We start from the raw sequence: 22,977 nt of genomic DNA, 5'->3' as shown, positions 1-22,977 counted from the left end.
CCGCTTCATGGAATGAGTTGAAAATTGCTATGTAGATGGAGTAACCATCGTAGGAGTGCCTTTTGGTAGTTTGAAAGGAATCGAGATAAATACCACGGAGATATGACACGATTACGCGATAAGGCCACCTCCGTACAAAGACCACTTTGTAATTAGATCTCAAAGATGGCTAAGGAATACTGACCACCCTCTTTAGAAGGACCATCTCTCCACATTGTAATAATACCTAGGTTCCAAACATCTATTTCATGGCTTATCAAAACAGCTAGGCCAGCTAAAAAATACTACACTTTTCAGGTCATCATCTCTTTATGAGACCTCATTTTTTTGTTGGTACAGTAGGTTATAGTGTACTATAGTACGTTCACATTGAGCTGAATCCTCAAAAACATTTAATAACTCATGGATGCAATTACACATGATCTTGAAATTTGGCTCATTTGTAGTACTGCTTAATCCGCTAAAAATATTTTGAAATCTTTTGTTCAAATGTTTGACATAATATTTACGGCCAATCAAAATTTTCACAATACATTTCCTATAGGGAAGCCATATAAGTACAGTGTCTATTACAGCCCTTTCCCGAACTTGTAATGGAGCCAAACCGTACATGTCTGCTGTTGACACCTTTGCTGTTACCAATAATCATCTAGTTGGCTGAAATGTTAACTCTGTTGAGAAAAAATTCACTTTTTATTTTTAGCTGTTTTTCAGGATTCAGCTCAACGTGAACATACTATAGCCACATTTCACTTGCATGGACTAAGGAATTGACACATTCTGGTACAAACTCTTTAAGTATAAGTAATGTAATTTTTATCATACAGTACGATAGTCTTTTTGCAGATGATATCCTTATTTACAAAACCATTAAAACACCACAAGACCATAAAATACTTCAAGATGATTTAAACTCACTGACAAGATGGGCAACTGACTGGATGATGGAATTCAACATCTCCAAATGTAAAATTTTACAGATAACAACACACCATAACAAGAGTACTTTCACATACAAAATGTCCGACATTCCACTGGCTACAGTATTAGAACACAATTACCTTGGAATCCGTCTCCACCACAAATTATCATGGGATCCTCACATCAATTACATCTGTAACAAGGCAAATCGACTCCTTGGATTCTTAAAAAGAAATCTCCACAATGCACCATCAGAAATTAAAGAACACGTCTACAAACAATTGCTCTTACCATCATTAGAATACTGCTCAACCATCTGGGACCCCTATCATCACACTAGTATTAGTAAACTAGAAATGATTCAACACCGCGCTGCTCGTTTCGTTTTGAACAAACCCTGGCACAGATCTAACCAAAACCATGATAGCATCACAGACATGTTAACCAGTCTTGAATGGCCTACACTTCAAAACAGAAGAACAATTGCTAGACTCACCTTCCTATTCAAGATTGTCAGGAACTTACTAGCAATACCTGATCATTGCTTACCGTCACCAACTCCAGTGTCCTCCACCCGTGCTCAACATCCTCTCAAGCTAACTCAATTGCAAACAAGAGTTGATGTGTACAAATACTCCTTCCTCCCTCGAACAATTATTCAATGGAACTCCCTTCAAATTCCTAACATCGACACAATAGATCTTGAAACATTTAAGAACGCTGTAAGTAATATAATATAATGTGTGATTGTAATGCTCATTAGCGTGTTGCCCCTAGTGGGCTTTGCTAATTAACAATAATAATAATAATAATAATAACTGTATAGCAGGGACCACAAAGGAGTGGGCGTGGCCCACGAAATAATATCACCCAAAAACCAGCCTCGATTTTCCCTGATGATGACGAGGCAGTATTGGCTAGGTAAAATTAAGCCCAAACAAGCTTTCAGATCGACCCGAAACGCTTTCAACAAGTTGCTACGGAATAACGGAATTTTCTACTGAATGAGTAACTGGAAAATTGAGGCTGGTTTTTGGGTGATGTTATTTCGTGGGCCACGTGTACTCCTTTGTGGTCCCTTCAATACAGTAACTATCGTACATACAGTACGATAGTAACTGTATAGAAGGGACCCCAAAAGACTGTACGATAGTAACTGTATTGAAGGAACCACAAAGGAGTAGGCGTGGCCCACGAAATAACATCACCCAAAAACCAGCCTCAATTTTCCCTTACGACGATGAAGCAGTATTGGTGAGGTAAGTATTGGTGAAGCAGTACAGGGGCGGATCCAGACTCTGGATCCGCCCCTGTAATGGATACTTCGCTTTTCAGACGATAATTAATGTGATTGGGGCGTGCGGCACGATTTCTTTCTTTTGGTATGCGTGGATTTTAGAGGTGCTTTTCGAACAGTTGTTGATTCGAAATGCTGTGTAACGGGTTGAACATAGCTGACAACGAAGCGTAATGAATACTTCACTTTTCAAACGATAAATATTATCGATATAGCTGGGGCGCGCGGTGCCTTTTCAGATGCGGTATGCATGGGTTCACCAGTCATAATAAAATGATTTACAAAACAAGTTAACAAACAAGTACACGAAAAAATTGGAATTTTCAACTACAGTAGGGACCATAGTACATTGATAAAAAGTACTGAAACAAGTTAGAGTAGTCCATGATATTAAATCACTGTAAAATAATAAGAATTAAGTGTTATATCCCTACTGTGCATTTCCGTTATGGTATCTTGAGCACAGTAGGGATATGACACTTCTCATTGTTTTACAGTGATTCAATATCATGGACTACTCCAACTTGTTTCAGTACTTTTATCAATGTACTATGGTCCCTACTCTAGTTGAAAATTCCATTTTTTTTCGTGTACTTGTGATTACAATGTAGTCTTTGTATATAAGTGGTCTTTGTACAAAAGTGGTCTTTAAAAATGACAAAGAAGGTTTTACCATAGGACCGTAAGAGTCTAGCTGTTTTGAAAAAGTAATGGAATAGATGTTTGGAATCTTAGCTATTATTACAATGTGAGAGGTGGTCTTTGTAAAGAGGGGGGTCTTTCAGCAGACCATGAAATAGTCTTATAAGGTCAGCTATCTTTGAGAACTAATCACAAAGTGGTCTTTGTATGGAGGTGGTCTTTATAAGAAGGTGGCCATTAAACAAGGATTTCACAGCTTTCACTCTAGGTTACATTTATACGACGATTTGACCATTTCTGCGTTTTCCACTTTCTGTTTCCGGTTTCCTTTTTCACTGTTTCCAATTGCCCACACAACAATGTGTTGTTATCTTTGCAACTGTTCACAACAGAGGCGTAGCCAAGGGGGGGCAAGGGGAGGCATTTGCCCCCCCCATCACCGTAGTGGGTTTTTTTTTTAAAACCTCCGTCACAAGCTTACCAGTAATAAACTGACACGCAAATGACTATAAATTATGTGCGCTACTCAGCGGTATCACCAGACGGTTGCTAGTGAACGCGCACACACAACATTCAACTCGCTCGTGAATTCACCGAACGAAAATATTAGAGACACACTTCTATATTTAGCCTAGATTATTCACGTGATAGAGCATTTTCGAATCTAAAGAGTGACCCGCTCTAAAGATCCTCGCCGCGGCAGGAGTCGCAACTCACAAGTGACGAAGGAGACCGAGTGACGCTACGAACCTACTGCTCGCTACGAGGTGATAAAGTGTTAAATGTACCAAGTTTATTTTCTCGAGTCGATCACACTAGATCTTTTTACGGCAGTGCAGTCTATTTTTTTACTTTATCAGTCAGTCAGGCGGATCAGTCACAAGCTTACAAGTTCTGCTAGCAAGAGAGACAGGTGGGATTTCATGTAATACGTGGCATTTGAATTTCGCGGAGTGTAGTGAGTGAACATGTCATCCTGTCGGCAGTGTACTAGGACTGCAGTACAAGCTGTAGCTAACAAAGTAACTTGTATTAGCACTAAAATATTAACAATATAGTTCTACCGGACTGTGGATGAATTTGTTGGAGTACAGTTGTGGCACGTGCGACGATGTTCGACGAATATACACACAAAGAACTGCTTTTTAAACTTTATAGTCTGGGAATTACTGGTAATATTTGGAAGTGGATTGAGGAATATCTTACTGGGAGGAAGCAATGTGTATCCATAAATAACAACTTATCTGGCTATCTTCCTGTCACATCTGGGGTACCGCAGGGAAGCATTTTGGGACCATTGTTCTTCATTGCTTATATTAATGACATATCTCAATATATATCTTTCTCAAAGTTATTCTTATTTGCAGACGACACCAAGCTTACCAAAATTATTAACTCTCTTCAGGACAATAAATCCCTCCAAGAAGACCTCTGCTCATTTATTACCTGGAGCTCACATTGGAACCTTTTCATTAATTATGATAAAACATTTTTACTCCGATTATTCTCATCGTATTTGGTTCATGAATTCACCTATGAATCCCCCAACAGCTCATCCATAAACATTGTCACTTCTCAGAAAGATCTAGGTATTTACATCAGTAGTGACCTTTCATGGACTCACCATCACAATACTATAGTCGCTAAGGCCTACAAGATGTTAGGACTCCTGAGGCGCACATTTGGTGCCTTTCACTCCATTACAACTAAGAAACAACTATATTTGACGCTTGTTTGCTCTCAGTTAACCTACTGTTCACAACTCTGGAGACCACAGTTAACTAAAGATATTACTTCCTTTGAAAGGGTTCAAAGACGCGCTACAAAGTTTATTCTAAATGATTATGATTCTGATTATAAGTCTCGTTTAATTACCTTAAATGTACTTCCATTGATGATGAGATATGAACTAGCTGATATTTTATTTTTTATTAAAAGTCTCAAGAATCCTACTGCAAATTTCAACATTACTGACTTTGTGATTTTCTCCTGCAGTTCAACCAGATCTTCTACCCACAATAAATTACAACATGTTAGACAATTTAACAACCGTGACAGACATTTTTATTTTTGTAGACTACCTCATTTGTGGAATTCTCTTCCCCCGTTAAACATTGAATCTTCAGTTGCTTCTCTCAAACGTCAACTAAAATCAATATTTTATAATCACTTCTTAGAAAATTTTGATTCTTCTAACCCTTGTACATATCATTACTCATGTCCTTGCTGTAAATGTATGCATACACCGCACACACCCCTATATAATTAATTGTAATTACACCTACTTTTAGTTTTAAACTTTTTAGGCTACTAGCTATGCTAGTAGACCTTCAGTGTATTCCTAACTAATTTCCGTCTTTGTAATCATATCCCTATTTGTATCGTACACTGTAAAGCATTATAATAATAATAATAATATACCTCCATTGGTATCGTGGATTGCGCATCCGTTGTCATAATTTTTTTTGGATTCGACCAAATAGCCAATCAAATGTAAGGACTTCCATTCAAATTTCGTTCTCATTGGTCCAATTTCACGTGACACCATAGACATTGGTGACCACGGATGCGCAATCCACGATAAGTGATAAGCAATCAGTACTGAAATAGTTACGTAGTTAGTTGTGTAAGCTGTAATAATACAACACCGTATGTTGGCTAGCCCACCATTGGGTCATTAGCCCTTTTTGCAATCGTAAGTAATTTCGTGGGGGCATGCCTGCCCCTCCATCGCCCTCTGGCTAGCTACGCCCCTGGTTCACAATGTGATGCTGTGGATAGTCTTTAGCCAGAACAGTGAGATACTAAAAGATCACTCAATAATGTGTTAGTGTAATTTAGTTATTTGTTTAGATGTTCATCATAAGATAAAGAACCAGTAGCTACAGTACTACATAACAACTAGTATTTGGTTGATGGTGAAAAAGATCAGTAATACTCATGAGGCACACTGACAGGTATTACCCTCCATTGACTGTGTAGCACAACAAAACCAATGGAAGACACTCTGGTGTAAAAACTTAAAAAGTGTACATTATGTTCAATGACTTACTATGGCTTCCAATTACAGTCAGTTGAGTTCATAAGATCTGTTTAACTGTGCAATCTCAGTCAAGCCAACATCCCCTTGACCTAGCCAATAAGACACTAGTTACTTCTACTATGTAGTCATGACGAGTAACAAGTACCAATTAAAGGAAAGTGGTTTAATACCTTCCTCTTATTAGTATCACCTTCATTAACCCATGTATTAGCTAAAAGTCATACAGGCACAATCAAATTATGAACAGTTACAAAGATGATAACATGTTGTGTTGACATCTTCACTAATAAAACCACATAATGTAGCTCATGACATCAGGTTTGGGTAATTTTATGGTCTGTTAGCTAATCAAGATGTGTTTTATTGATTCTTAGAATGTAATGAATTTTATTTTATAACATAATATTTTATTTATTTATATTTATTAAGGCTTTACAGCACAAGTGCTAAAGGTCTGCAGCACACCTGATCCTACATCCTGTTTAAAGTTGTTACATAAGCATGCTTGAAAAGATGGAGAATGGAGAACAAATCCATTACTAGACCTGGGCAGCCTCATACCTGCAGCCATCTGATTAATGCTCTAAGGAGTCTGCCAGGGGGTCAGGATATGGTCTATTAGCTAATCAGGATGTGTTTTATTGATTCCTAGAAGATAATGAATTTTATAACACAAGATTTATTTATTAAGGCTTCACAGTACAAGCGTTAAAGGTCTGTAGGACACCTGGTTAAAGATGTTATTTTAAGAAGGAGAAAACTTTCATGACTGAATTTGGGCAGCTTGAACCTGTGGCCATTCAATTTATGTTTGAATGTTAACAGGAGTCTGCCAGGCAGTCAGGATGCTTTCCCCCTTTCAATTTTAAGGTTCCATTAAATGTTTTTAAACATTGAATTGTCACAACAAAATCACTCCAAATATTGCAATTATGCTATGTTGGATACTGATATGTAATAGTTTAAAGAACATCCATAGTATGTCACATGAAGGTACATGTCACTGTAATAATAATGAGATAGGGATCAATCATGAAGATCCTAAATTTTTTCCTCCCATCTTTCGCCTTTCCTTCTCAACAAAATTAATCATAACATTACTTAGGTCAGTGTGTCATAACTAAGGTTTTACTGAACATTAAACAACATTTTATTAACTAGCTATTGATCACCCTACTCTGACTAACCAACTAACTTTGATTCAAAATGTCTTGCTGACTGACTGACTGGCCGATTGAGTGAATGATTGATTGACTGACTGGCCGATTGAGTGAATGACTGACTGACTGACTATGGCATTTATCTAGTGTTTTCTTATTTGCTTATTGTATTCTTTATTTGTGCATCAGATAATTAGCAAAACGATACTACAACTGTCTACAAGCATAAAGAAATTAGGGTAAAAAGTAGATGTAACAACTTTAGTGGTACAACAAAAGACATGTGGCTAGCCAAGTAAAGTTTAACTTTGTAAACTCAATCAAACCTTTAATTGTGACCCAGTCTGGGAAAACCGGGCTTATCGCCTACTTAAAAGTATTGAGAAACGTCGGTTTTAAGTACGTATTTAGCAGTGTTTAGCAGTGTTTATTCTAGAGCTGTTAGGAGGGAACTTTCCACCCTTAGAATCTCAGACTCACCTCCTAAAATTGTGAATGACTACTACACTATTCTTAGGTTTAGCAATGACACACTAAACGTATCAAAAATGCTCTGGGATTCAATCTGAGGGTGGTCAATAATAAAATTTTTGCAGGTTAAAAATTGCAAATGCAAACCTTAAAGTGCTCTCAGTGTATATTATAGTGATGGCTATTTGATATCGGAGAGCCCAAGTATAGAAAAAAAGCATGTTTAACTCTCAAAATTGTCCTTAAATTCCATCTCAAAAAGTGTATATAATTTTGTAAAATTTCTACTTTCAAGATGGCATGCATAGCCAGCCTCCCCAGATATAGTATCAGAAAGCCTGACATTAAAGAAAACTTCTTGTTTTGCCATAGCCATGAAAATTCCCTATAGTATTTAATTTCAAACACCCTAAGCTTTGAATTATTTCTTGGAAGACATCTACATCATTATGTCATCACTACTGTGCACTCATGCATCAAGCTCTTCCACTGGCTTCACAAAAATCAACACTCATGAGCCTTAAATGCCTAACCAGATTGGCAACTATTTCAACTGCTTTATATACAGGCTGTAGTTGTGAACTTGGACAACTACATATTAACAGACTTTCACCTGGTCACCCCCTAAATTCCTGATCCTCCCCCAAAAGGAATAAACACTGGTATTTAGTGTGTTATAGCTCGCCAATGGTTGAAGCTATGCGTACCAAATTTTCACACGTTTTACACCAATTCCTTACTTTCCACAGTATCCACTGTGCAAGTAGCCTACAACTAAGTTTCCTGCCATTTTAGATAGCTTTTAAACCGAGGTTGACAGTATCAGGCAAGCTGCAAAATGGGTGGGAGGTGGGAGGGGGGACCTTGAAGGCGGGCAAGATGGTATTCAAAAATTAAAAAGGAAGGCGTAGCAATGAATTAGGCCAAGTTTTGGGCGTTTGATGTCTCAAAATTGGCTTAAATGATAGGAAATCCACAGCAGAGATACTTATTCAATACCACAGAGCTGTACAGCCACATACAGATCAGACCTTCAGCACTTGTGCTGCAATTAAGCTAATATCCATTTGGTTCCACATGGGTACTTCGAGATATTAGAGTTCCTATGGATACAAATACATGAGATTTACAAGAGGAAAACATCCTGACCACTTGTCAGTCTCCTGTAAGCTATGTGTAATAGCATTTATTAAGTTTAGATTTCAATCTAATAGCACATTGAAGTATTTTGCTTGAGTAACAGTTCTTAGTTTGTTATTAATCAAAGAAATGTCACAGGGATTATAGAGTTAAACAAAATTATTTTAAAAAGGCCTACAAAGCCATGTAACTGCAAATATTACAACCAATAAGCCATCCAAATGCTAACATAGCTGGCTATATAAATGCTTGTATCTTCCTTTTGTTGCAATCACATGAAAATAGCTATCACTGAAGTGGTTTTTAGTGGCTACCAGTTCAGAACCCAAGAGATTCTCTGGATTATTCATTGTAAGTATTTTTATACTGTGCATGGGTTTGATCCAGATAGAATGTTTGCGTGCTATTTTCTGTCTCACCACAAAAAAATAGGCTAATTAACTATCTAACCTTTTGGTCAAGGCTATATAGCTAGATATAGGGTCAGCAATCTGAAAAATCAACTTTTACTCATCGATCCCCTACCAGTTTTGGAATCAGCGTTCGTTGTAGTATCTAACTGCAAGATCCACCATGAAACCGGAGACAAGATTGTTGCTAGCTCAAGTTCCCAATGAAAAAATTGACTTTCACTTAATAGATTTCGTCTTATTCTGTGGCTTTACATCTGATCCTTCAAAACCATTGAAGAGCCGTTCTAAGGTGACTAATCCATGTAGACTATGCACCGATTTTCAAATCATTTCCCTGAGTGGTGCGCAGCAAGCAATGTGTCATGCGGCCAAGTACAGCCAGTTCGGGCGCGCGACAAAGTGTGTATGTAAGTGGGACTAACATATTAAGGGGGGAAGAGTGTAATATTATTGATTTTTTCTTTTGTAATGTAAGGAATGTAATTAGTGTGTGTGTTTGGAATCACGTGATAAGAATTGTTCTGCCTCGTGTGTCCTTGTCACTGTTATTCGAGATTCTTACATTGGTGCGGAAACCCGGGACAGTTATGGCGACAGGAGTAGGACTTGCCCTACCCGAACCCCTACATGATGAAGACTCTCGATCATGGTTCAAGAGATTTGAAGTGTGTGCGGCAGCGAATGGATGGGATGACGCGAAGAAGTTGTTACGTCTTCCTACGTTGCTTAGAGGCCGCGCCTGGGCGGTTTTCGACTCTCTGGGTGAAGCTGACACGGACTCATACGACCACCTGAAGGCGGCGCTCCTTCGCCGTCTGAGTCCAGACACCGAGGAAGACAGACTGGCTGCTCGCGAGCGATTATCCGTGAGGAAGTTTCGAGATGGGGCAGAAAGCATCGATGAACTAGCTCGTGAGCTGGAGAGATTGTTAGACAGGGCATCACCGGGACTTCCGGCAAACGTGAGAGATACAGAGCTAAGGTTTCATTTGATTAACTCTCTTCCGGAGAAAGTTGCGTTTCAGCTAAAACTCTTACCAAAAGTTAGCTTTGCGGATACCATCTCAAAGGCCAGGGAAATTTGTCTCATTTATAACTGGGCAGATGCTGCCAAGCTAGTCAACCAGGTCCAGGACACAGTGGCAACTACCAGACTAGACCGAATGGAAGCAACACTAGAGAATCTCTCTGCACAGCTAATGGCCCTCGGTACCCAACGCAGGGATGTCACTCAGTGCCATAATTGTGAGAAGCAAGGCCACCTTGCAAGAAATTGTAGAATGCGGCGACCACCCACAGTGCCAATCTGCTTTAATTGTGGAAAGCGAGGACATCTAGCACGCAACTGCTGGGACCAGGGAAACGACAGGGGGAGCATCCCAACTCAGCGAGCAGGGAGTGCTCCCAGGCGCAAGTGAGTGCTCGCACAACACAACACATTCCAGCAATCACACAGACACACAATCTAGTAAGAGTTACATGTATAACTGGTAGAATAAATAATGAGGCAACACAAATGCTCCTTGACTCAGGTGCTTCCTGTTCAGTAGTTAGTAAGCTGCACATAAATGTACCACACATGTCAGCTGGGCAGTCCATACAACTTGTTAATGCAGATGGCAGATCCTTCACACCACTGGGTACATCACTGATGAGAGTGACACTAGGGGAGTTGTCAGCTGACCACAGTTTTGTAGTGGTTGAACAGCTGTCCATACCTGTCATTCTGGGGTGTGACTTCATGTCTCAGCATGGCTTCGTCCTAGATATCCAAGCAGGGACAGTACACCAGTCAGGGCGTCCAACCCTTAAGTTACCCCTAGATACTCATAAGACTGAGAACTGTAATCCCCTACTCTTAGATGAAGATCTGCCACAGGCCATACCATCAAAGAGTAGCACAAGTCACTGCCAGTTTGACCTGTCAGGGAATGCTCACCCAGCTGTACAGGAAGTCATAGATGAGCACAAGGGGTTATTCTCGCAACAGCTAGGACAGACCAACATCACTAAGCACATCATTGACACAGGTGATGCACGACCAGTAAAAGTTCCACCCCGACCTATCCCCTTCCACCTTGTTGACCAAGTCGAACATCAACTTAGAGACATGGTGCAAGAGGGAGTCATTAGACCAAGCAGTAGTCCCTGGTGTGCACCAGCTGTGTACGTACCAAAGCCAAATGGGGAGATACGCATTTGCGTAGACTTTGTGCAACTCAACCGCATCACTAAGAAGGACTCCTATCCAGTCCCTAGGGCAGACAGACCCCACCAACGTCTTGCAGGCAAACAGGTATTCTCAAAACTGGACCTGAAAAGTGCTTATTGGCAGTTCCCCATGCACCAGGCATCCATAGAGAAGACAGCCTTCAGTCCAGGGCCAGGATATGGTTTGTGGGAGTTTGTGGTAATGCCTTATAGACTAACTGGTGCCACTCAGACCTGTCAGCATGGTCTTGATGGACTATTCAGTGAGTGCCATGATTGTGTTGACAATTATATAGATGACATCATCATATTTTCAGATGACATGGAATCTCACATAACCGACTTGAGACAAGTGCTAGAGAAGTTACAGTCTGCAGGCTTCACACTGAAGGGATCCAAATGCCTTCTGGGTCAGAGTTCCATCACTCATCTAGGCTTTCAGTACTCGTCCCAAGGAGTCTCTCCATCTACAGACAAGACCAAAGTGATTGCAGAATGGCCAACACCTAAATCTCCCAAGGAACTCAGGTCCTTTCTAGGGCTTGCAAATTTCTACTGGAATTTTGTTCCAGGGTTTGCCAACATTTCATCCCCACTCAATGAGCTAACCAGCAATAAGACGTCCTTCACTTGGACAGCATGTCACCAAACAGCTTTTGACACCCTCCGACAGAGTCTGATGTCACCTCCAATCTTGGACTACCCTAAAAGAACTGACCACTTCATCTTAACAACTGATGCTTCAGATGTGGGATTGGGTGCAGTGCTCTCCACTTCTCGACAAACAGTCATTGAGTTTGCTAGCAGAGCACTGACCTCAGCTGAGAAGAAATACACCACTTCAGAGAAGGAGTGCCTGGCTATTGTGTGGACCACACGCAAGTTTCGTCACTACCTTCTAGGCACATCGTTTACTTTAGAAACTGACCACAAACCACTTGAGTGGTTACAATCCCACAAACAGAGCCATGCCCGTTCTCAACGCCTAGAGCGGTGGTCTCTTGAATTGCGGGCATATGACTTCAAAATCACTTATCGTCCAGGTAAAGACAACCAGTGTGCTGACACCTTGTCCAGATTACCTGTATCACTTGTGGCTTCAGAGACACCAATCACACTACAACAAATTGCTACAGCCCAGAACCAGGATCCTATTTTGTCAATTGTTTGTGCACATTTAAGAGATAACCCAGGGACAGTGCCGACTTCAAACCATTGGCAAAAGTTCCCCCTTCGGCGCTATAAACAGCTATGGTCCCAGCTCAAACTCTCTAATCAGGTCCTGTATCGCGTAGTGAAATCCCCAACCATGGTTGAGGACAAGATGCTCATTGTTGCCCCCCAATCCCTCCACCAATTCTTCCTAGAGGAAGCTAATGACAGGGCAGGGCATCAGGGTTCAGAGAGGACACTTGACAGGCTATCACAGACTGCATACTGGGTGGGTATGGCTAAAGAGGTGAGCCAGTATTGCAGTCACTGCTTTACCTGCCAAACGGCCAAGGCTCTGCCCCACACTCCAGTTCCATTACAACCTGTAATTGCTTCTAGACCATGGGAGCTAGTTGCTGTAGATGTGCTCAAGGTGCCAATGTCCTGAAATGGCAATGAATACATTTTGGTGGCACAGGACTACTTTTCTAAGTGGCCTTTTGCTATGCCCATGCCTGATCAGAAGGCAGATCGAATTGTGCGAATTCTAAAGGACCAAATCTTTACAGTGGTGGGCCCACCTGAAAAGCTGCACTCAGACCAGGGACGTAATTTTGAGAGCCACATCCTCTTAGAACTCTGCAAGGCATTTAAGGTTGTAAAATCTCGTACCATCCCATATCACCCAATGGGAGATGGCCTGGTGGAACGAATGAACAGAACACTGCTAAGTCTCTTGCGTGGCTATACACAGAATGACGAAGATTGGGAAGATCATCTCCAATTGCTATTATATATCTATCGCACTACCAGACATCGTGTCACAGGCCTGTCACCACATGAAGTCCTCTTTGGGTACAATCCCCCCTCTCTTGCTATCCCCAGCCTAAATGTTCCAGAGGCACTAGATCCTAGTAAGTACAGTGATCGACTACAGAAGAAACTCCTTGAACTAAGAGAACTTGTAGAAGCCAACATAATTGAGTCTGCAGCACAACAACAGAAATCATATCACAGTGGAGAGGAAATAAGACTAGCTGAGGGACAAAAAGTACTTGTAAGTAATCCAACTCGAGGGAAACTGGATGCACGGTGGACTGGGCCATGGACTGCACTAAAACAAATCGATGCAACCAGTGTAAAGGTAAAGATGAGATCTAGAGAACAAGTAATTCACATGAACCGGATCCGTCCACTGCTAATGAAGGACACTTCAACTACTGAAACTCTCACTTGGGAACCTCCCCTATTCACACATACTGAATCAAGCACTGCAGAGGAGCAGAATGATTCACCACCTCTAGACAATAATCATGTAGTGGAACAGACAACTCGCAGTGGCCGTGTAATTCGTCCAGTAGACTATTATGGATACTGACTTGATTTAATGTTTCTTTTGTATGGACATACTCTGTAAGTGGGACTAACATATTAAGGGGGGAAGAGTGTAATATTATTGATTGTTTCTTTTGTAATGTAAGGAATGTAATTAGTATGTGTGTTTGGAATCACGTGATAAGAATTGTTCTGCCTCGTGTGTCCTTGTCACTGTTATTCGAGATTGTTACATGTATTTTAATTACAGGGACCAAGAAAACGGTGCATCTGTAGCTCGTTGCAAGAGTTAGCTAACTCGTTTTACCCCGGTGCAATTAAATTGTGTCCCGTCTAGTCTTCTGGCTGTATAAAAGGGCACTGCGTGTCTAGCAAATTAGTTCAGCATGACTGGTAAGGACAAGGACTGATATTAAGTTGTGGCCGGAATACAGTAGCTAATACCATGATCAATCTATAAACAACTGGTAAGAACAAGGACTGATATCAATATATGGTCAAATGAATGCAGTATTATCAGTCTGCTACAGTGTTTATTCTAGGATTTCTTGTTTGGGGGGGGGGGGGGGGGGGGATCAGGAATTTGGGGGATGACCAGATGAAAGCCTACATATAGTTGTCCAAGTTCACAATTACGTTAAAAAGTTGAAATAATAAACTGTTTAGTCATTTAAGGCTGTGTCATGACTGTTGATATTAGTGTGATTCTATGGTTGGTAGAGCTTGATGTATGAATGTAATAGTGATGACATAATGATGTAATATTTTTTTATATACTTTATGTATGCAATTATTCTATTAGTAGCTAGTGCACTATAATGTTTGCTGAATCTGTTGAATAAAAAGTTTGTGTGAGATCATGCATTGACGTACCATTATTGTATGATACCACCAAGCACTAGCAAATTAAAGGATCCGCATGGGTGGATATCTTCCAAGAAACTTAGGTTATATTTGAAATTGAATATTAGGGTATTTTTGTGGTTACGGAAATTTTTTAAAATCAGGCTTTCTGAGATTAAATCGGTAGGTATATTTGCTGGCTGTGCCTGCCGGGGGACACGCATTTTGACCCAGTTAAGCATGCACATGCTATTAAGAAAAAAACTAAGAAACTTGGGCTCTCAGGTATTGACTATCCATCACGTCAGTAGGAATTTTTGTTGGTTATATATGTACCCTAGGAGATTTAAAAAATTAAATGATCTAATACTAAACCTAAGAGCATTTTAAGGTTGGATTTGCAATTTTTAATCTGGGGAAATTTTACATATTAAAACACTCTGAGATTGAATCTGAGGGTATTTTGATAAATTTTGGGTGTCATTTAAAAACCAAGCTCAACCTTAAGTGTCACTCACAATAAGGGGGCGAGTCTGAGATTTTAGGGGGGGATAGTTCCCCTAACAACCCTAGAATAAACACTGACCTGCTATGGCTATAATAAAACTAGAGCAAATAAATGTGCAGCTCAGGCTGTTTTTAAATTGTTATTTGGCCACTTTTTTTGTAAAGTGTGTGATCTACACAAAAATGTCTACTATATAAATTTATGTACTCTTGGTAATACCAAGATGTACTCTTGGTAACATTGCATTCACTTGGCTGCAACCCTTGTTCTTACCAGTTGTTTTACAGATTGATCGTGGTAATATTCTAATCTTGGCTGTAACTTGATATCAGTCCTTCTTCTTACCAGTCACAGTGGCGGATCTAGAAATTTTCAGAGGGGGTTTCATCAACTTCAGCCTAGCTGTAAGTTGAAGACCAAAAAAAAAAAAAAAGTCACAACCTGCTCTTCAATGCCATTTCAAAGGAAAAAGTGGAAGTTTTGCCAGTAAAAAGTCCTACTATAACACACTACATATAACTCGTGGTGATGTTATCGCCCACTAATAAATTTGGGGCACGCTCTATTCTCAGAGGGGGTTTCAGCTGAAACCATTGCAACCCCCCTGTATCCGCCACTGAGTCACGTTGTTCAATTGTTCAATTGATCCTACTTTGCTTCTGCCCCTGAAATATAATTATATTATGGAATACAATTTTATTCCTGAAAGTAGTAACTGTTTATAATTAGAATTATTATAGTATTATATACGTATGTATAGAGCTTAATACTATTTTGTTTATCTCATATAAAGGCAATGGCATCTGCTGTTTTGTACACTCTCCTGATGTCAATATTTGTTGTACATTATGTCAATGGAAACTGCGATTTAGTAGTTAAAGATGTGTACACTGTTGAAGCAGAGTATTTGAATCTTTCTCATCTTTGTTACATGGATTCGTTTACAATTAAAGCTAAATGCAATGATTCGTATATATCTTTGGAAATTACTAGATATTTGGAGGATACCATAACTACATTTTACAATGGTTTAGTTATTATTGTTAACACAGCAAATGTTGGTGAATGTTACTATGATTATATTTATTATGATGATGATGATGATGCAATTAGTTCAGTTGTTCTTATTGTGATATTTGGAATTTATACAATAATTTTTATACTAACTACACTATCCTCAATTACAAACATCATTCTACAATCAGTAGTTAAGGAATTGCGTACTGTTCCAGGTTTATTGATTGTGATGATGTCTATTGCTATCATTGCAGCCTTTTCCATCTTCATAGCTTGGCCCATTCACGATGTCATTGTTTTGGATAAAGATGGGTACAATCGTGAACCATCATGTAAAGTTTTTCTCATAACAATGTTCTACTTACTATATGCTTATGTTGCAACTAAAATTGCTTATGTATTTCATTTCGCTTACTTAATGTACAGTAGCTTCAAACTGAGGTCACAAGAACAAAAAAACACACTATGTGTAATGATGAAATATGTCACATTTGTAGTATCAACGTCTGTCTTGTGCTTGGCAATAGCAATAGTATTGGACTTTCTTATAGATAACTCAGTTGGATCATACTGTGAACATTATCATCCATCAAAAGGACTTGCTGTATTTGCTGCTATTTTTGCTCTACCTACAATAATTGTATTCTTGATATTGATTGCAGGGGATTTATTGTATTGTACATTAACAAAGAGTTGCTTGAGTACAACCAGTTTACGTGTTGTTGTTACCTTATTAGTCGCGGGTGGAATCATCAACACTATTGTTTTTATTTCTCTTTTAATAGCACAAGTTGAAGTGGGTTTTTACATAATTGCCATACCAAGTGGCATAGTAGTAGAGCAATTAAGTTTGTTTGTTATATTTCTATCATTACCTAAAGTTCGATCAAAATGTACCTGCAAGAAAAGAGCTGAAGTCACCTTTCAACCAGAAATTAAAGGATGCTTGCAACCAGAACAACTTGAAACACAAACATAGTTATATAGAATAATGTTTTTGTATGTTAGAAAACTACAACATAATAATAATACTGTACATATACACTGTATCAACTAAAAAATGTCTGCTTGTTAAATATTGCTAATATCACAATTATATAAGTACTGTATCATACCAAAGATGTTATAGATGTGTAGTAACCAGCAACCTTTCTAATAGGTTGTCCATATATAATCTTGAACTAAGTAATCTATTGCAATTGGTAGTGTAATTAATAAGAACAGCAGAGGTAGCAGTGAAATTTGGAACAAATACACAACACAGTGCCACCATCAGCTTTTTACATACCTCATAATAATGAATTTTAAAGTCTTGTGGTATGTCTACATAGTAACAGATGAAATTAAACATAGCTAGATGTGGTGTCTCTGGTTGCTCATGCATCTAATGGTGTCTTACTTGTATGGTACCACGTTTTAACTCTCTTATATGCCCTATCCCCTGACTGATCAACTTTATGCTCTATTACTGATCACACCACAATCATGCAGTACAGTAGTAAGGATCATGGAGATTTGGGTTCTTCTGGCCAAGAAAACCACCCAAAAACCACAAGATCATCATGCTTCCTTGAAAATATTGGTTAGGTATAACCAAACCCAAAAGTATCTAAGTACATCCCTATATTATGTTTCCAATAGATCGCTAAAAAGCTTTACAACATATATATATATTCAATGAAATTTCCTACTGATTGAAGTATCTGCCTGCTTGCCTGATGCAATCAGACAAATTTAATTCAATAACAGGTAAGGATTTTTTCAGTGTTTGACATTGCTTTGTCCCAAGATTTGCTTTTTGTCATACCACAGTAGGTACAATGTACTCATCATGCCCAATCACCAGCACCCTTTGTCCTTTGAGCACCCAGTGCCCAATCCACCAGCACCCTTTGTCCTCCTTTGTGTCCCATTTACTGACAGCCAAAGGTGTCAATTCACAGTAAAATTATAGCTTCCTGGCTAGCTATGTTTGTAACAGTATAGATTCTTACCTGTCCCTTCACATAAAGAGGATTCTTGTGTGGTTGTGTGGAGCTTGATCCAACCATGCAAGGCAGCTCAATGGTGATTGGGCACTCGACCTCACAACATCTAAGGATCAAGTGCTCCTTCACATTAATTTTAAATTACTATTTTTCTCCAGTACTTTACTATCTAGTGCTGGGTATGGTGGTAAAGGATGCTGGTCACCCCTGGGTAATAGAAATTTATTAATTGCAGCTTATTATATAGCTGTCTTGATTATGTCACATCCTGATATTTATATCAAGTAAGGAAACTTTGATTATCTTAATAATTGTGACCCCATTTTCGAAACCCATACATTTGGGCACACAGACCAATTTTCTTTTTATAGCTACAATGAAGCACTGAGTGGTTATCTATCTTGTGTGAAAATTTTGTGATGATACATTGAAGCATTCCAGAGATATGGCTAATTTACTATCTAATACATAACAAACTAACTTTTCGTTATCAGTTTATAGAAGTGTATAGTGATCAGGTGTGACAAATTGATGACAAATCACTTTGTTGATAAAGATCTCCTTTCTCACAATCTAAAATGGATGAAAAGAGATTCTTTAGAGTTTAATCATGTGTTCTTTGTGCTTTTCCTCAATTAAATTATTTGTATTATTGTCTAAAGACAAGAAATATTCGGTTTTGGGAATGAACAAATCATCCAATTTGTAAGATATATAAGTGCTGTTCCACACATTGTGAAACTACTACATAGCCTGATATAATTGAGTATATCTCCTAGAATAAAGAAGCTATGGGTGTGAAATTTTACAGCAAGAAGGCTTAATAGTTGCTTTATCAGAATATGCAAAAAAATTTAATAATTGCTGAAATGTTCAATTAAGCACTCCCACAAAATTTGCATGTGCCCAAATGTACAGTATGGTTTTCCAATATATGATTTACTACAAGAACTATTGAATGGTACAGTAATTGTAGTTCTGCTGATTTTGATATGATATTTAGAATACCATGCAGCAAAGTATAACTTGTCAGTCCACAAAAAAGGCTACATACACTTAGGAAAATGCTTACTCAGTCTAAGATGCAGAAACTAACTATATGTGAAGAGCCACTTTTAGAATATTCAGACTGGTGATGCTGCACCTTTATTTTAAATTTACATAAACAAAAATTCTAATAGAACGCACACTTAAAACTACCTTTAAAAATATTCTTCAACTCAAAAACCCTCTTGTAGTTGTTTGTAATGAGTAAAGGTTCACTAGTAAGTATCAAGTGAAAAGGAAACGGTTAGTGTATTCAGACAAAACTGAAATTCGCCATTTTGTTCTCAATTATCTTGAACCAATGTAGTGGAGATCATCTATGTTTTGCCAAAATTCAAGCTCCCCACCACCGGCAAAAGAAACCTTAAAGTTAATTTGGAAGAAGTATAGGTCCGCTGGATAATACGAAGCCAAAACAAACCAATAAAAAGTACTGTCTGAATAATTGAAATATGTTATTTTGTTGATATTATATTATTCTTTCACTGTTGTACAGGAGCCAAAAACAACAATGCTACAACACTGTAGTACTCTCATAGAAATCCTGTGATCCTTAACCAGAGAGAACATGGAATTCATTATCCCATATAGAGATCGAGATACTATTATAAAGCAGTCAGGGATTAGTGTAGTCAAGACTACTTAATAAAACAATCATAACTAAAATGTTAAGAATGTATATTTTACTGAGTGAATTTTAAAGAATATAGCAGTCATTTATATCTTGATTTTTATCTTAATTGAATAATTTGGCTATTTGAATTGTTACAATACCTAATCATCCATATAAACCATAACTGACAATTAGGAATTAAATTCGTATTAACAATATTTTATACTATCCAATTATGGCTGATTTTTTTAAAAATTTATTAAGGGTTTACAGCACAAGTACTGAAGGTCTGTAGGACACCTGGTCCTACAGCCTGAATTAGACAAAGCCTGGATTCCATACACATCCAACCAAATATTTGAATTTAGTGAACCATAATTTGGACACTTAGTATGCGATTGATCTAAAATTGCACAAAACATTTCCATAGCGTAATACCATGTCAAATTTTGAATCTGCTGGTATACTCTTATCTTCAAAGCAATAAAAGTGGATGTGCATGCGTTGAAGCCTTCATGGTTTTGTCAAATTTGGTTACAATTTAGCATATTGTGGAACCTCAGATAATCTGATACATACTGCACTGTCTGTATCTCAGAAATGTCCACAAATTAGAATAGCTAGCATGCTAATGTGCTACTTATTGTACGTAAATATAAGTAATGTTGTTAGTGATATCAGTTTGTGCTATACAGTTTTGTGGACAGAGGAGGAAGTCACTACAGAACAGTTATGATCACTCCCCTAAGTTGTCATTGTATTATTACCTAGCAACCAAGTAGCAGTTATGTAATAGTTGTAACATGTGCTTAATGGCTTTGTCTGATATGTATGCCCGACTGCCTGAGGGCTGCAGGCCCGAGGGCAGAGAGCATACCAAAGCCTAAATGCCCCATGTTACAGCTAACACGTAGCACTTATCAGGCTGATAGCCTGTACAGGTGGATCAATAACCCTAGCCAATAAAGTGCAACCACTCTGTATAAATTATGCATATATACCCAAATTTTTTAATCATGGGTCAACAGCTAGTGCATTCTGGTTAAGCTTGGTTACAATGAATGGACATATAGTAAGAGAATTTCAGTTACGAGAGTACAATGTTTTAATCAGTGCTATTGAATTGTTTATGAAAAAGTACGGAGTTCACTAAGGCCTAGATAGGTAAGCTTGCTTGTAGAGTGGTTACTCCACACAGAATAATAGCTTCATGATGATATGTATTTGAATACATGAGTAAACGATTGGTGAATACGCTATAGCACTAAGTCTAGTTCTAACCTAGGTCCAACATTTTCAACTCATAGGATGGCAAGGATAACAAAATGCTCTCTGTCTGAGTGGTTTTCATAATGAAATGATGTACTAATGGTTTGAAGCTGAGTACAGCTACATTGAAGCTGATGGTTACTATGGTCAACCTCCATACACAGGAAAATCCTTAGCAAAAAAATATTTAAGCAGGACAGACAAACTTCTCACAGTCATACCACCAGGGTTTTTAAAATAAAATTAATATTATTTGAATATCAATAAAGACACTTGTAGCTCTCTGATAAGCAAATGAGTAAGAGAAAGTTGCTTGACTGTTCAGTTACAGCATATATATGTCCAAGTGTAGCTATTAGCTATTCAGGATATTACAGTGGAACCTCCTTTATCCGGATCTCTATTATCTGGGAACCTCCATTGTCCAGACAACCCAAAGTAGTTAGATAATTTGTAGTCTATTGATGATAAGATGAAAGCACAAGGAGGGAGCCTAAATGTTGCTGCTTACCTGCTAACTGAACAATGCAGTTGACCATCAACTTAATAGATCATAATTATATATAAGAGTTCAACATGGTAAGTGTATTATATCAGTGGGATATCTTACTACTAGCTATAATCCTAGTGTTGTAGTCATCAGACAAAAAAAAATTCCAGGGGTGGTGAAGATGGGAGGTGGGGGGCTGTAGCCCCTGTTAAAAGAATTATAGAGGGGCTTAACCCTTAAAATTATTTATAGCTGAGGATCAATAATTTGAGATACTCCTACTAATAGAGCAGTCAAGATCGAGATACTCTAATATATAGGGCAGTAACAGTATATATTCTTCAGAGGAGCAGTGTAGCAAGCTACGTACAGTGTGTAGTTATGTATATAGGGAGATATCACACCATCAACGATTAATACAACCTTTAACGTCATCCAACTATTATCAGAAAAGATTCTTCCCTCACATTAATGTTATTGACTAGAATAATTTACTGAATGAGATAATTGAATGCTCTACCCCAGATGAATTCTCGTATCACCTACGTTTTGTTGATCATGTATGACTAGCTAGCGGCTGAACCGAACATTTAGACAATCATATAACTTTGATTTACAATGTGTTGTGCATATTATTTGGGGCTGTGCACCTTGCATTGTGTTGTATCAGCCTTATGGCTGCAGCAGTAACTAAATCCAAATCCAAATCCAGAGATATAGTTAGTGGAGGGCAGCTATTGTCAGCAGGTATAATATTATTATGCTTTTTTTTTGGTCTTCAACTTACAACAAGGCCATGCCATCCCCTGGCTACACCTCCACCCCCCCCACCCCTCCCCTAAATTAAGGTGTCACATCCACTCCTGAGCATTGCTACCCTAATAACTAAACTTGAAGTTCTAATTGCAGTAGAGAGATGTACATGACAGATCAGTTGGAAGGCAAATACAATGCAAGAATACTGTTGTTTGACTAGTTTTGCTTAATAGAGAAAGTTTATAACTATCTAATCAAAAACAGCCAACAGGGACACAGCCAGGATTTTTTGAAGGGGGGTTCCAGCACCAGCATTGAGTTACTAGAAGCAGGGGTCTGGGGGCTGCGCCCACAGCCGCTGAGCCGGAGACTTTCAATATTTTAATAAATCACAACTCAGCAAATTACTATATTTTATGCAAATAGTACATTAATTATGATGCATTAAGTGCGCCTGGGATGAAGGTAGTACTAGATAAAGTCACCTAGTGGAAACAGACAGCATAACACATAGAGACACATAATAGTAATCTGTAAGTGATGGTTATATCTCACTGTGGTATAGGAGCCATGAATCCACTGATACAAATGGCAATCAAAACAATATAACTATACAAATATGCATACTGTAGCATGAATTCATTTTGCATAACACAAGTGA

At 38.5% G+C, this 22,977-nt stretch overlaps 1 protein-coding gene and 1 long non-coding RNA gene across 3 annotated transcripts in view; one reads left to right on the top strand and one right to left on the bottom strand.

Moving 5' to 3' along the window:
* Positions 1-840: 840 nt before the first annotated feature.
* Positions 841-22,977, bottom strand: part of LOC136247607 (uncharacterized) — a 130,213-nt gene continuing 108,076 nt past the window's right edge. The window contains exons 2-3 of one of the 2 annotated variants that reach the window (XR_010697665.1): positions 1,213-1,739; positions 841-1,157 (exon numbers count right to left, since the gene is read on the bottom strand). This is a non-coding gene — a long non-coding RNA (uncharacterized lncRNA). The remainder of the gene's footprint in view (positions 1,158-1,212; positions 1,740-22,977) is intronic. The other variant, XR_010697666.1, reaches the window with a different exon arrangement.
* On the top strand, positions 8,966-17,256 carry LOC136247606 (uncharacterized). The gene is made up of 2 exons (XM_066039371.1): positions 8,966-9,025; positions 15,930-17,256. Exon 2 carries the CDS (start codon positions 15,933-15,935, stop codon positions 17,130-17,132), a length of 1,200 nt encoding a protein of 399 aa, XP_065895443.1. The 5' UTR covers positions 8,966-9,025; positions 15,930-15,932; the 3' UTR covers positions 17,133-17,256.

Source organism: Dysidea avara, chromosome 2 (genome assembly GCF_963678975.1).
Source record: "Dysidea avara chromosome 2, odDysAvar1.4, whole genome shotgun sequence".
Taxonomy (NCBI): Eukaryota; Metazoa; Porifera; class Demospongiae; order Dictyoceratida; family Dysideidae; genus Dysidea; species Dysidea avara.
Note: the sequence above shows the minus strand (reverse complement) of the source record. Positions and strands in the feature narration are given on the sequence as shown.